Genomic DNA, 17,929 nt, shown 5'->3' with positions numbered 1-17,929 from the left:
TTTGCCCATATTTTCCTATATTTGCGTGGGTCCTTAGGTGGTTAATTTACGATTTTTTTGTAATTTACAATTTTTTTAGAATTTACGAATTTTCAAAATTCGAATGACCCAGAAAAAATAAAATAAATAAATTAATGAATGAAACAAAAACAAACATATCTTTTGGCAGTCACATGTCTAGTCTGCAGAGAACCGAGAGTCTGCACAGACAAGACGTAATGGGGTTGATTTACTAAAACTGGAGAGTGCAAAATCTGGTGCAGCTCTGCATAGTAGTCAATCAGCTTAATTGAACAAGCTGAATTTAGAAGCTGATTGGCTAGCATGTACAGCTACACCAGATTTGGCACTCTTCCGTTTTAGTAAATCAACTCCAATGAGTTAATTTGAGATGTGCAAGTTAATTAAGTACGGGCTTGGCAATGAACATTTTACTTGTTTTTATCTGTTTTGTGTGGAAGTCATCTTAATACATCAAAAATCGTTTTCGATACAGTAAAAAAGTAATAAGAGATATACAGTATGTAGATACTTTTATTATTTATGGATGATTGGTTACTATGTTTGTTTTGTATATTGTGACTTTTTTTTCATGTTCAGCGACATCTCCATTATAGTGTTATTTTTGATAATTGTAAGAGTTTCTATTCAAACTGGAAGAGTGTTGATAAATCATGTTTGACAAGTAATAACAATTTAATAATAGTGGATGCCATGCCCCAAACTGTTAATGAATCTATAAAATCTTTATAAAACATTCTGTAAAAAACAATCATATGTCAAAATGATCTGCTATTTATATGGTTCAGGTTTTGCAAATATAAATGGTACTCTGATTGGAAAATTGCCTTTCTAGTATTTATAAATCTTGCAGAGTATTGTTCTGCTTATTTAATTATTTAAGTCATTGCCAATGAAGGAGAAAGGATATGGGTGTTACATTTCAATAATACAGTAAAAAATATATATAATAAACTTAACTTCCTTTTTTTGTACACATACATTTTTCTCCATGTGTAAAATGTACATTAAAAAATGTTCACAGAATAACCGTCCAGTTCACAGTCTCTCACAACAAACACCACATGTACTTGTCTTTAACATAAAAAAATAAAATTGTAAATTAAACAAAAATTTTCAAATATAAATTAATAACATAAAAGGATAATGGTGCAGAACTATGGAGAACATATAGTCAGATTTCATAAGTTGTGAATGGAGCTTTGGATAGAAACTTGAGTTCCTGTTGGCTTCTTCATCATCATCTTTACATGAACCCAGTGAAGTTAAAGACTCGATCTAATGATGGTGAATGTACATTAGAAGACATTCTTCGTGAAGGACACTGTTGAAGGCATATCACAGCTGGTCAATCACACTTTTTTTATGATGTTTCTGTGATGGTGACCCCCAATTGTGCACTGTCCAAGAGGTCAGATCACAACCTGGCAACCTCTGGTCTCTGTATCTTGATCTAAAGAGAAGACAAGAATGACTTAATTGTGGGTAGTAGCAATAAAAGACATTTGAACCTCTTGTGAAAGGGAGCCTAGACTAGAGGAAGCAAGGCACAGTAACTGGGGGTTTTAACATTGACACAGATAAGGTTAATGATTGGCTACTGGTGCATTCCATGAAGAGTTTAGGCCTGCACGTCGGTATGGGCTACGATGAGGTATGCAACACCGAGGTGGGGAACTTTAGCCTTTTTGAAAGACACACACATACAGTAGGTGCCGCCGATTTTGTGTCAATCTCGCCTCTGCTAGCGGCGAGATTGACCACCCGTGATGCCTGTCTCGGGAGCCAGAGCCGAGCTATGTCGCTCCTCCCGCTTGCCGCCCCCAATGGATTCCTATGGATGTGCGGCATCTCGTGGGGGCAACGAGCGCGAGAAGCACAGCCTCCAGCGGCGATATTCAGCGAGATCCCATCCCGCTGGATATACAAAATCGGAGGCACCTACTGTACACACAGATGAAACTTGAAAAATTTGAATATCGTGCAAAAGTTCATTTATTTCAGTAATGCAACTTAAAAGGTGAAACTAATATATGAGATGGACTCATTACATGCAAAGCAAGAAAGTTCAAGCCGTGATTTGTCATAATTGTGCTGATTATGGCTTACAGCTCATGAAAACCCCAAATCCACAATCTCAAAAAATTAGAATATTGTGAAAAGGTGTAATATTCTAGGCTCAAAGTGTCCCACTCTAATCAGCTAATTAAGCCATAACACCTGCAAAAGGTTCCTGAGACTTTAAATGGTCTCTCTGTCTGGTTCAGTAGGAATCACAATCATGGGAAAGACTGCTGACCTGACAGTTGTGCAGAAAACCATCATTGACACCCTCCATAAAGAGGGAAAGCCTCAAAAGGTAATTGTAAAAGAAGTTGGATGTTCCCAAAGTGCTGTATCAAAGCACATTAATAAAAAGTTATGTGGAAGGGAAAAGTGTGGAAGAAAAAGGTGCACAAGCAGCAGGGATGACCGCAGCCTGGAGAGGATTGTCAGTAAAAGCCCACTCAAAAGTGTTGGGGACTTTCACAAGGAGTGGACTGAGGCTGGAGTCAGTGCATCAAGAGTCACCACTCACAGACGGATCCTGGACATGGTCTTCAAATGTCGTATTCCTCTTGTCAAGCCTCCTGAACAACAAACGTCAGAAGCGTCTTACCTGGGCTAAAGAAAAACAGACCTGGTCTGTTGCTCAGTGGTCCAAAGTCCTCTCCCGTCTCATACTTGATTCTGAGCATGTGTGTTCCCCCCCCCTTGAAAAAGCATACGCACGTCCGTTTTTTGCGACGAGAAAAAGACTGACGGGAAATACGACGAGAAAAAAGAGAGCTGGTTTAAATTTTTTTGCGGGCAGTTTTTTCGTTGAGAAAACTGCTAGGGAGCATACACACGACCGGTTTTCACGACCAATATAAAAATGGTAGTTTTCTCGTCGTGAAAACTGGTCATGTGTACAAGGCATCACAATTCAACACTGACAACATTTTTTGGCAAGTTATCCTTTCTATCTGAGTATCTGTTGCTTCCTAGTAAAAACACCACTTCCCACGAACATTAAAGAAGTCATGTCTACACGCCATGAGCAACAGCGTCACCAGCACATCACCAGCTGATGTCTGTCAATTTGGAAAGAAAAATTTGTAATGTCAATGGTCAGCTATGAAACCGGAAATTACCTCAATTGTTGTGTCTATTTTATCCAGGGTTGGTTTAAACTTCTCCCTTGAAGAGATGTTGTTGGATGAATCTGGAAGTAAAAAAAAAGTGATGCAGAATTGATTAAAAAATTTTTTTTTTTATTAGATAGAGTGGGTAGGGATTAGGGATTGACCGATTATCAAAGAGCCCAAAATTCACTTTTTTAGAAGTATTGGTATCGATAAAAAAACTGACCGATATTACTGATATTGCTTCAAGGGGTTTTACCGATGTGATGCGTGAAGCTGTGGGCATCACTCCGGTACCGTTGTTTAGAGCGGACGGTCAACCTTATTGTAATAACAACCGATGGGGCTTAGCAGCCGCTTGGCTGTTATTAAAAGCAGTGGGAGGGGATGTCCCCCCCTCCCACCACCTTTCGCCTGGGCTCTCCTGTCCCACCGGGAGGCCTGAGCAACCAGCTAGCACATCCGCCAGTTGGCCGGAGGCCCGAACAAAGCCAATGCTTCATTCGGGTCCCGGATCTCGTAATTTGCAAGTGGTCAGGACATCACTTCCTGGATTCCTTCTTGACATTTTGAATACTTTGAAGTGCAGTGGAGGGGTCTTAAAGACCCCTGATCTCTCCATAAGGGAGAACCTCTCACATGCCTATTATTGTCACAAGGGATGTTTACATTCCTTGTGACAGCAATAACAGTGATAAAAATGACAGTGTAAAAATTTTTTTTTTAAATGTACAAAATATATCGGCTATCGGCAGGAGAGGTGGCCGAAATATCGGTATTGTATTGGCATCGAACAATATTGGTCGATCCCTAGTAGGGATGATATCATATTTATTGCTGTCTCCATAGGGAAGAATTTAGCTCACACTCTGTCTAAGATGGCACCAAGAACTGGGAAATTATGTAAAAAAAAACAAAAAGAGAGCTATGAGTCTGTCCTCCTCCTGCAGGGTGATAGAGACAGAAGGGAGCTATGAGTCTGTCCTCCTCCTGCAGGGTAATAGAGACAGAAGGGGCTATGAGTTTGTCCTCCTCCTGCAGGGTGATACAGACAGAAGGGGGCTATGAGTCTGTCCTCCTCCCGCAGGGTGATACAGACAGAAGGGAGCTATGAGTCTGTCCTCCTCCTGCAGGGTGATAGAGACAGAAGGGAGCTATGAGTCTGTCCTCCTCCTGCAGGGTGATAGAGACAGAAGGGGCTATGAGTTTGTCCTCCTCCTGCAGGGTGATACAGACAGAAGGGGCTATGAGTCTGTACTCCTCCTGCAGGGTGATACAGACAGAAGGGAGCTATGAGTCTGTCCTCCTCCTGCAGGGTAATAGAGACAGAAGGGGCTATGAGTCTGTCCTCCTCCTGCAGGGTGATAGAGACAGAAGGGGCTATGAGTTTGTCCTCCTCCTGCAGGGTGATACAGACAGAAGGGGCTATGAGTCTGTCCTCCTCCTGCAGGGTTATACAGACAGAAGGGGGCTATGAGTCTGTCCTCCTCCCGCAGGGTGATAGAGACAGAAGGGAGCTATGAGTCTGTCCTCCTCCTGCAGGGTGATAGAGACAGAAGGGGCTATGAGTTTGTCCTCCTCCTGCAGGGTGATACAGACAGAAGGGGCTATGAGTCTGTCCTCCTCCTGCAGGGTGATACAGACAGAAGGGAGCTATGAGTCTGTCCTCCTCCTGCAGGGTGATTCAGACAGAAGGGGGTATGAGCCTGTACTCCTGCAGGGTGATACAGACTGAAGGAGCTATGATTCTGTCCTCCTCCTGCAGGGTGATACAGACAGGAGGGGGCTATGAGTCTGTCCTACTGCAGAATAACACATAAAGAAGGTAATCAGATTGTAACTACCTACCTCCATTTGTTTCATGCACATTTGCAGGCAAGTTGGTGATCCCACGATCTACATGCCACTCGCTGTCATTTTCTTCAGACCAGTTATCTTCTTGATCGATAGCAAAAGGTTCTCTGGTAACACAAAATATTTGAAAAGTTGAGGAGACTCTGTTTAACAGAAAACCGCATACAACTCTGTCCAAGTATCATGGTGATATTAAAAAACAAACAAAAAAAAAACTTTTTTGGAGGTGTAAAAAACTTTTTTTTAAATGTTTCTTTTTAAACTAAAATAACCCTGTAATTCTACGGTCCCCTGAAGCTCTCACTAGTTCCTCCTGCTGACCTCCACAATACCACTTGAAAGCTCCGGGGACCAGGAGATTGACACTAAAATGTAATTTCCCTGCAGATTTCTGCATTTCTCAGGGTGGGATCAGCATTTAGTGGTAATGACGAGGGGAAGATTGTTAGATTTTGAATTTATTACTATTTTAAGTGATAAAAGTTTTTATTGAAACATGTTAATTTTGAAGGTTGCTGAGGACAAGAGAAAGGTCATTTGCTGTGTATAAAACATCTATTTCTGAAGTACTATGTCAGGACAATGTGTGGAGTTATTTTACTTAAAATACACAAGTGGGTGTTACTTTTGTAAAACAGAAGCATCACCTTCCTTGAAGCGATGCTAAATGTAAATAATGCTTAGCTTAGCTTTAAAAACAGTATAAGAAAACATGTGGTTTGACTAGTGAGTTAGAAAGAGGAAGATGGGGGTAGGCGGCCCACCCATCATGAGTATGTACCATCAGATACCCTCCCTCCTTCTGAAGCTATAACCATACCAGCTGTCATCATGTAAGCTTTGACATTTGCTTTTCATTCTGAAGAATAAACTTACACTTTGTTGGAAACAGCCTGACTATATTGAACTTTGGAATGAAACGCCTAGAAAGAAGACACTAATAGAAAAAACATGTCTCCCCCATATCTTACAAAGATAAACATTTATTGTCTTTTATTACATCAGGGGTGTCAAACTCAATTTCATTGTGGCCCGCATCAGCATTATGATTGCCCTCAAAAGGGCTGGTTGTATCTGTAAGATTAGATGTCCAGCGCATTCCCTCCCCTTACATTAGATGTCAAGAGCCACTTCACCATCAGAAGTTGAGTCCCCCACTCTCCCTTACAGTGTACCCCCTTTCCTTATGATGCTGCTGGGAAGAAGCTAGATGCATTGCTTGGAAGCAGAAAGTGAAGCCTCGTACACACGACCGAGAAACTCGACGGGCGAAACACATCGTTTTCCTCGTCGAGTTCCTTGTCAGGCTGTCGAGGAACTCGACAAGCCAATTTTCTCCCTTCCCATCAAGGAAATAGAGAACATGCTCTCTTTTTGGCTCGTCGAGTTTCTCGACAGTTTCCTAGACGAAAATGTACATACGACCGGTTTCCTCGGCAAAAAAATATCTCCCAGCAAGTTTCTTGCTGATTTTTGCCGAGAAACTCGGTCGTGTGTACGATGCCTAAGGGTCTGAAGGAGCTGCAGGAGAGGTGCAAGGGCCACATGAAATGGAGGGCCAGATTTGGCCTACGGGCCTTGTGTTTGACACCTGTGTATTACATAAACACCTTCCTTTAGTTAGTTTGTGTAGCTACATTTTTAATGGCAGTTATAATTAATTAATAAGGGGCTACTGAGCCATTGACTGTTTTTCCTCAACACAAGTTTTGCTTAAAAGCTGAATTCCAGGTATGGCTATTTTTGCATAGTTACCCTGGAACTAATGTGAGTATGTATATTCCATAAAACCAGGTATCAAATATAAAAGAATCAAAAAGTTCAAAAATGATAAAACAGCGCTAAAAAGAGTGGTAAAGATAGCTCATGAAGGAGCTTAAAAAGAGGATCTGAAAAAGTGATGCGTGGAGTGATCACTTGAAAGGTGTTAAGTGCACCCCACACCGATCAGATGAGTGCACCCAAAGAAGTAAGGAAACTGAAAACTGTGGAATATCTCCCCTGCAGGGGTGGAGCTTACCACAGCCAGGAACAATGTAAGTTATTGGTCCCTTGAGTACATCACTCTCAGTCCTCAAACTCTGTCATGGATGATCATAGGGGGACACATGTAATGAGACAGATAGACACAGACACAGATAATAGTGCAGTAATCTAAATATAACAACTCCCTATGTGTAATATATAGATCCCCGATGGTAATGCCCGTACAGAGAAATCACTTGTAAATGAGCCAAAAGATAAGGTAAGCAGAGAGATATCACCGCAGTCACCGCCGTCTTTTCAACGCCCTAGGGCGTGACTGCGGTGATATCTCTCTGCTTACCTTATCTTTTGGCTCATTTACAAGTGATTTCTCTGTACGGGCATTACCATCGGGGATCTATATATTACACATAGGGAGTTTTTATATTTAGATTACTGCACTATTATCTGTGTCTGTGTCTATCTGTCTCATTACATGTGTCCCCCTATGATCATCCGTGACAGAGTTTGAGGACTGAGAGTGATGTACTCAAGGGACCAATAACTTACATTGTTCCTGGCTGTGGTAAGCTCCACCCCTGCAGGGGAGATATTCCACAGTTTTCAGTTTCCTTACTTCTTTGGGTGCACTCATCTGATCGGTGTGGGGTGCACTTAACACCTTTCAAGTGATCACTCCACGCATCACTTTTTCAGATCCTCTTTTTAAGCTCCTTCATGAGCTATCTTTACCACTCTTTTTAGCGCTGTTTTATCATTTTTGAACTTTTTGATTCTTTTATATTTGATACTTGGTTTTATACTTTTAAATGGTCTCCCATTTATTTAAATAGCTGCTTTTAGGATTTTACCATTTTTATATTTATTTATTGGTATTTCCTGCACTCCTTTGGAGATTGTCACATCACCTATCACTTGGGCTGTGTTTTCTAACATAGTTCTATGGCGCCGGGTGTGCATCGTTGGCATTTTCTTGCACCTCACTTTCTATGTATATTCCATACCTGGCCGATGCCCCTGGAAGATGGAAATGCCTGGAGTTGGAACTTCCACCACAGTGTTATGACTGGCTTTGGGGTCCTGTGCCGAGTGGTAGCATTTTTGATCAGATGAGGTGTAGAGGTGAGGTCGTGATGCCACAATCTCCATGTCATCTGATCAGAATATGCTTTACATTCATTGGAAAAATGCAAAGTGTTCTCTGAATGGTGTCCATGCCAAGCAAACAACCTTACACAAGGGAAGCTGTCTGGGATGCTACCTTGAAGCCAACAGAGATCACTGGAGTAGCAGTGATTTTCAGCTTCCACCAGGAATTGGAAAGGTATGGTATATACATGGGCATCCGTAGGTAGGGGAGGGGGGGGAAATGCCCCCCCCCCAGAACCATCAAGAAGGTGTTGCAGTTGCCAGCTGCAGTGTCCGCCATGGCCACCAGTGATTTTTTTCTGTCAGCCGGCTGATCTCTGTCCTGACCTATCTGATGTTCCTCCCTCACCCCCGGCCCGATCATCGGATGAGATGGCTCAGCAGCTGGACCGTTCAGCCACTCCTCTTCAGTGATTGGCTGCCTGCCTGTGTAGGTGTTGTGTAGATCCGGCCGACGCCAGCACTGCCCACTCAGTGCAGCCAGTGGCCGAGCCGCCAAGTGATAGGCTGCCAGTGCCTACTCATCATCACATCCCAGGAAATCCTGACCTAAAGTGAGTGGCATATACAGTTGCAAGCAACAGAAGAAGAACCACAGGTAACAGCAGTTAGGAGGAGCATTTTGATTTATATATTGCTGGAAAGTTGGACAGCTATTACTGGAAAGATATGTCTGTGAATGTTAAGAGATAATTCATCTTATTCACTTTGTATAGGCTGTTTTCACCAAGATCAAAATATGGGCACAACAGATGTATTGTAATACATTGCAATATAAAAAGATGTACATTCTCTAGGCTATATTTATATGGGCATGGTACGCCTGGCCTGAGTAACTTCCCATACAAAGTGAAGCTGAATTATCTCTTATATAACACATATATCTTTCCACTGGAAAGATTTGTGTTATATAAGGCCTCGTACACACGACCGGGTTTCTCGGCAAAACCCAGCAAGAAAACTGCTTCTTGCCGTGATTCCCGTTCGTGTGTACGAGGCATTCAGGGTTATCGTCGGGAAATCTGGCCAGAATCTCGACGAGAAAAAAAGAGAACCTGCTCTCTTTTATTTTGTCAAGATTCTTGACGGACTGTTTCTTGACGTGAAACCCGAGCGTGTGTATACTTACCTGTCGCCGTGGAAACCCACGCATGCTCGAATTGACTTTGACGCATGCGTGGAATCTAGGTAGGGTGAAGCAAGATGGCGGCGACGGCATCGGATGTGACGAGCGCATGCTTGTCATACGCGATGACGTCACTGCGTTCTTTCCTTTCAAGAGAATCGCGGTTCTTTTGAAATAACAGTCAGTACACTCCGGCAGCAAGAGATTCTTGCCAAGAATCTCGTCAGGGAAAACGACGAGATTCTCGGACGTGTGTACTAGGCCTAAGAGATAATTCAGTGTCAGGCGAGGCGTACCATGCCCATATAAATATAGACTAGAGAATGTCCATCTTTTTATATTGCAAAGGTGACCTTAAAACGATGCCCCCCCCCCCTGAAAAAAGTTCTGCGGATGCCCATGGGTATATATTTACTGTAGTTACATTGGCCAAAGCTGGACTAATGTAACAATGCAAAAATGTTACATGTAAAGGCATCGTTTTTTTATCGTTTTGCTCGGGACATTCTTTCCTTTTTCTTGTCCTGGTCACCATTGTCACTAAGGGCTCTTTTACAGAGTGGGAAGTGACATACACATGGGTGGCTAATCATCAGATTTACCAATCTGGCCACCAGTGGTGGCTGGTGCTACATTTTTTTGGGGGGTGGAAAACAAACCACCCCCCACCCACTTCGCCGCATTCTGTCGATCCGTGAGTTATTCCCCCCGTTCAGGCGGTCCATCATTCAAAATCCCCCTGTCACTTGGTCGATCAGCAATACAACACACTACCATCTCGCCTGTCCACCCACCAGCCCCGCACATACTCCATCTATGTTGCAGGCAGCTTCGGCACCTTCCCTCTGTGTCTTCTCCTTGGCGGCTCCCCACTGCATCTCCTCCTCAGAGGCCAATATGGTCGCTTCTCCTCTCGGCCAATTGGGTTGAGGACCCGCTTTCTGATTGGCCGGGAGGAGAATCAGAAAGACAATAGTGAGTATTAATTTGCTATCATCACACAACTGGGTGGGCTCATGGTGCAGTGCTCTGCGCCCCAAGCCTACCTTTTTTTAAGCCATTTAGAGCCTCATGCCGCGTACACACAATCACTTTATGTGATGAAAAAAGACGACGTTTTGAAAAACGTCAATTAAAATAACCGTGTGTGGGGGAAAACGTTGTTTTATGTCTTGTGAAAAACAACAAAAAAAATTTAAGCATGCTTCAATTTTTTGTGTCGTTTTTCAAAACGTCGTTTTTTGTGTCAATTAAAATGATAGTGTGTAGGCAAAACGACGTTTAAAACGACGTTTTTAAACCCGCGCATGCTCAGAAGCAAGTAATAAAGCTAGCTTCAATGGAAAAGAGTGCTGAACGTAACCGCGCTTTGCTAGAGCATTTTGAAAAAACGATGGTGTGTAGGCAACGTCATTTTTGAAAATGAAGTTTCAAAAACTTCGTTTTATTTCATGATTTAAAACGTCGTTTTTTTTCATCACATTAGGCTCTAATTATGTGCTTCAAAAAAATAAATAAAAAAAAACATTGAAATCAATGCGTCTAGCACCCTGCATGTAGATTAGGGGCCGGGCGCATGGATTAGGGGGTCGGTGCCCCTGCGCCCCTAATAGGGTGTCCGCCACTGCTGACGACCCTTCTAAATTCTAACATTACAGCTAGACAGGTCTATACACATGCTGCGGCCCTAGAAATTTTAACTTGGACTAGTGAGCTTGATAGGTGGCGCCACCTGTCAGTCCTCCACTGAGGTCAATGGGAGACTGCCACAACCCCCAGCCAAATACTTGGTTCACAGTTGTGGTTGTTGAATACAAAGTCCACCTTTGGATTACTGCCACTGCAGGTCAATTTTAAGAGTAAGAACTGCCCCCATGTAAAAGAGAGAAAAATAAGAAAGTGGTTGGGAAATCCAATATGTTAGAGTTGTCATCAGAGCAAGAGGTGAGGGAAAAATCTTTTGGGGCAGCTGTTCCTATGACAAGTCTCTAAGAAGGGAATTACGATCACTTTATAGAGATTTCATCCCATTTCCTGTTGTTTTTTAATCCTTATCTACTATATCTAAAACAAACAAAAAATGGCTTTACATACACTAATTACCATGAATGATGTTAGATTATACAGCAAGCTTTAAAGTTGAGATGCCTATTGAGATACAGTAGAAAAAAAAAACACAGTACTCACAGTAGTTTTTTGTCTTTACCACGTCTGAACAATAGGTAAGTCACAGTGATTAAGGCAAGGGACAAGACAGCGATGGCAGCTCCGACTCCTCCGTACACACCAGACTTCAGTATGGGCCCTTTACAGTCAGAGTACATATAGAGGTAGATCTCTGTATCAGGACAGCTGTGCGAAGACAAAATAGACCACTGTCATTGCAACAGGAATACTTGCAACCAGTGCTGAGACAAGGTCATGGGTACCCTGAGCGAAGATGCCAAAATGTGCATCACCTACCCCTAGGGTTGCCACCTCATCCCTTTAAAACAGAACACATATGAATTACACAGGTTCTGAGGCTAATTTAATTTAGATAAGGCCCCACTTGAGTTCAATTACCACCTTAATCAGCCACAGAACCTGTGTAATTCATATGTGTTCTGTTTTAAAGGGATGAGGTGGCAACCCTACCTACCCCTGATCATCTTGTGCAGCTGGGAGCTATGATACCAGCACTACAGTGTCATTTCTACCTGTCTAAAAGTTTTAAGGCGCATTAAAATAACGTTGGGCAGCCTCAGAGTGCCGGTACCCAGCGAGGTGTATTATTTCAAACTTCCACATTTAAAGACATACAGTAATCTGCATTTACATTTAGAAAATAGATAATGCGCTTGTAAACTATACAATGGGGCCGCAGCTCCTGTGTTACTCTCAGTCCTCAGCACTGCGTCACCTGTCTCCGCCCAATATGTATCGTCACGGTCACGTGACTTCCTCAGGGACCCGTGAATGTGGACATTTGAAATATTACACCATGGGAGTATGTTTGTGTTTTAAATGAGGTCACTGTTAGGTGAAGGAGGATTGCAGTTTTAAAGGGCCATATGAGATTTATTTAGATAAAGAGCATACCCATTGTGACGGAACGTCCCACACTCCGCTTGAGTGCTTCCGTCAGTATATTGCTTCCTAAGTCCTGGAACACGAGACCAATGGATCAGTCTTGGCGGGACATGGACCTGAATCCAAAGTAACACCACCTCAAGGGTCCCCAGACATACACCTCACAAAGAGCACCATTCACCCAAAATCCAGGGCCCATAATCAGTAGGCAATAGACACGTGCACACTGAAATATTTTGTTTCGGAATTTCGTATTCGTCCGAAAAATACATTTATTTAGTTACTCCCTAAATTCGTTTTTATTTACTTAGTTTCGTTAAAAAATGCATTCATCCGAAAATCAGAATTAATTAAGGTCAAATCTGTCATTGAAGGCTTATTGTGTCTGTCGAATGTTCTAAGAGGATTCAACGGAGCAGCTAAAATATTCGACGCCACAATCATACTATAGAAGAATTCTAATGTTGTATGACACTAGTAATAGATATATTTATAAATTATTATTACTAGTCAACAAACATTCAAATTCTTCTATAGCCTATGGGCAGAGCATTTGACCTGAAATGTATGATTGCGGCGTCGTACAGTTTAGCTGCTTGTCGAATCTTCTTAGAACTTTCGACAGACACCAAAAGCCTTCAATGACAGATTCAACGTTTGTATGTTTTTCGCTGCTTCGTCGAATCTTCGTCATTTATGTTGAATGGTCTACCCCAACACTGTCTCTATAGTGTCGAATCTTTTCTCTCTATGTACAATTATCTTGGACTAATAGAGTTAAGGTTAGGCACATTCGACCACAGGTTCGATAGACACAGATTGCTATTGTCAGCGTCATGTCGAATCTCCTATCTATATCGAACTGTTGTAGCAACGAAAATTAAAATAAAGCATTTTTTTATGTCGGATCTTTTTCGAATTTGGGATTCTGCACGTTCGTTTTCGTTTGTTAAAACGATAACGAAAATACCTGAAATTCGGACGAAAATGCATTTGGATGAAAACTAATGCACATGTCTAGTAGGCAAGAGGCCAGCATTCAGTCCTCTCCAAAAGCCTCTGTCCTGGGTGAGTCCATCACACCCATTAAGGAAAGCAGAGGAAAGAAGGAGGAGCCTGGTTGTATATACCCCAGCAGGGTAAGGTGGTTTTGGACCAGGGAACAGTTCTATATTGCAGGTGAGCACAGTGGTGAAAAGTGGTGGGAGCCACAGCACATTTTTGGTATAGAAGATTCACAAGGGTGTAAGGATATAAGAAGATTGGCACAAGGGGCTAGATTCACATAGATTAGCGGATCTTTAGATCCGCGTAATCTATGTGATTTACGATCCGCCGGCGCAATTTTGTGAGGCTAGTGCAGTATTCACAAAGCACTTACCTCCAAACTTGCACCGGCGGATCGTAACTCCCCCGGCGGAATTCAAATTCCGTGGCTAGGGGGAGTGTACAATTTAAATCAGGTGCGTCCCTGCGCCGATTTAACTGCACATGCGCCGCCGGCGAAATTTCCCAGTGCGCATGCTCCAAATTACGTCGCTAGGACGTCATTGTTTTCGGCGTTAACGTAAATTACGGCCATCCGTATTCGCGACCGACTTACGCAAACGACGTAAAAATTCAAAACTCGGCGCGGGAACTGACGGCCATACTTAACATTAGCTACCCCTCATATAGCAGGGGTAACTATCCGCCGGAAAAAGCAGCCCACCCGACGGGTGGGCGTTCGTTTCTGAATCAGCGTATCTCCTCATTTGCATATTTGTCGCGACTAAAACACGAAACGCCACCTAGCGGACAGCGAAAGATTGCAGCCTAAGATCCGACGGTGTAAGTCACTTACACCTGTCGGATCTAAGGGAGATCTATGCGTAACTGATTCTTATGAATCAGTCGCATAGATCCGACCGTCGGATCTCAGAGATACGACGGCGTATCAGGAGATACACCGTCGTATCTCTTTGTGAATCTGGCCCAGTGTGTATACCTTAAAGAAAGGCTATTTATTTGAATGGAAGAACTGTATTTTCACAGATGAACTTTATATTTGGATTTTTTAAACACAGAAGAAACGGATTTTGTCACTGAAAATTTACTTTAATTGATGTTTATTGTATATACACGTATATATTGTAGGAATTGAGTTTTGAGAGGCGCAGCCAATATATACAGTGCATCTGGAAAGTATTCACAGCGCTTCACTTTTTCCACATTTTGTTATGTTATAGCCTTATTCCAAAATGGATTAAATTTGTTACTTTCCTCAAAAGTCTACAAACAATACCCCATAATGACAACGTGAAAGAAGTTTGTTCGAAATCTTTGCAAATTTATTAAAAACGAAAAAAATCCCATGTACACTTGATACATTTATTTTTGCGAAGTTTCTCCCATTCTTCGTTGCAGGACCTCTCAAGCTCCATCAGATTGAATAGGGAGTGTTGGTGCACAGCCATTTTCAGAGATGTTCAATCGGTTCAAGTCTGAGCTCTGGCTGGGCCATTCAAGGACATTCACAGCGTTGTTCTGTAGCCACTCCTTTGTTATCTTGGCTGTGTGCTTAGGGTCGTTGTCCTGTTGGAAGATGAACCTTCACCCCAGTCTGAGGTCCAGAGAGCTCTGGAGCAGGCTATAATCAAGGATGTCTCTGTACATTGCTGCATTCATCTTTCCCTTGATCCTGACTAGTCTTCCAGTTCCTGCCGCTGAAAAGCATCCCCAAAGCATGATGCTGCCACCACCATGCTTCACGGTAGGGATAGTATTGGTCAGGTGATGAACAGTGCCTGGTTTCCTCCAGACATTATGCTTGCTATTCAGGCCAAAGAGTTCAATCTTTGTTTTATCAGACCAGAGAATTTTGTTTCTCGTGGTCTGAGAGTCCTTTAGGTGCCCTTTTGGCAAACTCCAGGTGGTCTATCATGTGCCCTTTACTGAGGAGTGGCTTCCGTCTGGCCACGCTACCATACAGGCCTGATTGGTGGAGTGCTGCAGAGATAGTTGTTCTTCTGGAAGGTTCTCTTCTCTCCACAGAGAAACGCTGGAGCTCCGTCTGAGTGACCATAGAGTTCTTGGTCACTGGCCCCCTGACTAAGGCCCTTCTCTCCTGATCACTCAGTTTGACCGGGCAGCCCACTCTAGGAAGAGTCCTGGTGGTTCCAAACTTCTTCTATTTATGAATGATGAAGGCCACTGTGCTCATTGAGACCTTCAACGCTGCAGATATTTTTCTGTACTCTTCCCCTTTTTATTTTTAATACATTTGCAAAGATTTCAAACAAACGTCTTTCACGTTGTCATTATGGGGTATTGTTTGTAAAATTTTGAGGAAAAGAATACATTTAATCCATTTTGGAATATAATTGTTGTAACATAACAAAATGTGGAAACAGTGAAGCACTGTGATTACTTTACAGATGCACTGTATATATACATTGGGGTTAATTTACTAAATGGAAATCCACTCTGCACTACAAGTGCACTGCAAGTGCACTTGTAAGTGCAGTCACAGTAGATCGCTGTAGATCTGAGGGGAAGCTCTTAAATGAGGGGAAGCTCTGCTGATTTTATTACCCAATCATGTACAAGCATAAATGCTATTTTTTATTTTCCTTGCATGTCCCTCTCAGATCTACAGCGACTGCACTTGAAAGTGCACTTGTAGTGCAACGTGGATTTGCAACATGGAGGTTGTGGGAACACAATAATTTTGATTGCTGATATCTTATTAATACATATTAGGAATACAGAAGGGCAGAGCGCGGGATTATGCACATTGATTTATTGGTGCCTCTCTAAGTATTCCATTGGTGTAGACAATGGACCTCCTGTCAGGCTCCTCCTGTCAAGTAGGGCACCTCCCAGGCAACAGGGCAGGTCAGTAAGTAAAAGATGGACAGTCAGTAAAAGACAAATTGGTGAGGGCAGGCCCTCAACTTGGTTGAATGTACTCTACAGGCTGCTGTTTATCTGTGCCCCCTAACCCATTTAGACACTACACCCCAGTTCACTTGGGATTGATGTTGCCAGATGGGAATGGCAGAGATTACATACACGGACAGCTGCATTGACGGTTTTATTGTAATTTTTATGTTTTATGTAACTGTTTTATGTATAAATTTGTGTGATTAATTGACATCACTGTTGATGTTTCTGTCTATGTTTATGTATGTCTTTTATTAGATTTCCATGCTCCTGATGAAGCGTTCTCACGCGAAACATATTGAGCAAAGCAAGAATTAATATCCTGCATACCGGACCCATGTTCAAGGACACAAACCTTATATTTATTTTTACTATTTGATGTTTATGTATTCTCATGGTGTGAGCGTACTTGCATTAGTATAAGGTTTTGGAAGTGTTATTGGAATACGTGTTGGGTTCCTATGCTGTGTGGAATTTTGAACATGCCCAGCCCTGTATCATAAGTCTAGACACTTTTTTATATACAGATCTTTATAATAAATATCTATAGATTTTTATATTCGTTACCTGTGTGCCGCCAAAAGTCCATTTTTTCTAGTCTAGATTAGTCTCCATTTTCACTACACCCCATGCAGTTGACCCTCCTGCCCCCCCCCCCCCTAGTTCTAGTTCTGCTTGCAACTGTACTAAAATCAAAAAGCCCCTTTATACTATTTTATAGTGGTGCTTGAACACCCGAAAGCTGCTTCATGAAACTTCATGCACAACAATATACCCTCCAAGGGTAAGTAAAATCATAGTAGGGAATTCAAAGCTCCATAATTCCTATTCTTCACGTGGCATTATGACCATGGCTGTGCCAGTGCTTCTTCTTTTGGTATTTTATATCACCCCCATTCTCATCGCAAAATGTTGGGAAGCATGCAAACAAGCACTACCTTTAATTGCTTTAAAGTAAATACTTACAGGCATGCACGGCCAGTTTGTTTCCGGATTTGACAAGTGCCTTTGTTACAGCTTTTGTACTTCTCAGAGGAATCCTCACAGTCAGATATGCAAGTCAGTGCTTCATCGGTGGAGAAGTACGGGCTATAAAATTCTTTGAAACCCTCGGGAATTGTTTCCATACAGAGCTCTGTGAAGACAAGGCACATGACTAGGGTAGATCAGAGCTCACCACCCCGAACTAACCATACACCTTCCCCCAGTATTCCCCAAATTCCACCTTCCCCCACTTCATAGAAAAAAACACACAATACTTAAGTGGGGTAAAATGGCCGAAGACGGCCTTTTATTCACATAAACTTTATTTAAATAACAGAACATAATAAATGCCTTAATCATGAATAGACATGTGCATACTGAAATATTTTGTTTCGGAATTTCGTTTTCGTCTGAAAAATAAATGTATTTAGTTACTCCCGAAATTCGTTTTTTGTTATTTCGTTTTTCGTTAGAAATTACATTCGTCCAAAAATCTGAATGAATTAAGGTTGAATCTGCCATTGAATACTTATGGTGTCTGTCGAATGTTCAAAGAAGATTCGACGGGGCAGCGAAACTGTAGGTGGAATCGTACATTTCCGGCCGTATGTTCCGCCTAAAGGCAATAGAAGAATTCTAATGTTGT

The 17,929-nt window shown here is 42.3% G+C and overlaps 1 protein-coding gene across 1 annotated transcript; it reads right to left on the bottom strand.

Moving 5' to 3' along the window:
- Positions 1-1,261: 1,261 nt before the first annotated feature.
- LOC120933466 (mucin-12-like) lies at positions 1,262-17,531 on the bottom strand. The gene is made up of 5 exons (XM_040346697.1): positions 17,266-17,531; positions 11,491-11,655; positions 5,037-5,149; positions 3,198-3,268; positions 1,262-1,474 (listed from the first exon to the last, which is right to left on the bottom strand). The coding sequence occupies exons 1-5, from the start codon at positions 17,451-17,453 to the stop codon at positions 1,439-1,441; spliced, it is 573 nt and encodes a 190-aa protein (XP_040202631.1). The 5' UTR covers positions 17,454-17,531; the 3' UTR covers positions 1,262-1,438.
- Between the last annotated feature and the right edge of the window lie 398 nt (positions 17,532-17,929).

The sequence above is a fragment of the Rana temporaria genome, chromosome 3, assembly GCF_905171775.1.
Source record: "Rana temporaria chromosome 3, aRanTem1.1, whole genome shotgun sequence".
NCBI classification, from domain to species: Eukaryota; Metazoa; Chordata; class Amphibia; order Anura; family Ranidae; genus Rana; species Rana temporaria.
This window is presented reverse-complemented; position numbering and strand designations above follow the sequence as displayed.

Coding starts and splice junctions, on each gene's coding strand:
- LOC120933466 (XM_040346697.1), bottom strand. CDS start 17,453: ATGTGCCTTGTCTTCACAGAGCTCTGTATGGAAACAATTCCCGAGGGT. Junction 11,656..17,265: donor CAAACTGGCCGTGCATGCCT/GTAAGTATTTAC, acceptor GTCTTCGCACAG/CTGTCCTGATACAGAGATCT. Junction 3,269..5,036: donor TGTGCATGAAACAAATGGAG/GTAGGTAGTTAC, acceptor TTTTACTTCCAG/ATTCATCCAACAACATCTCT.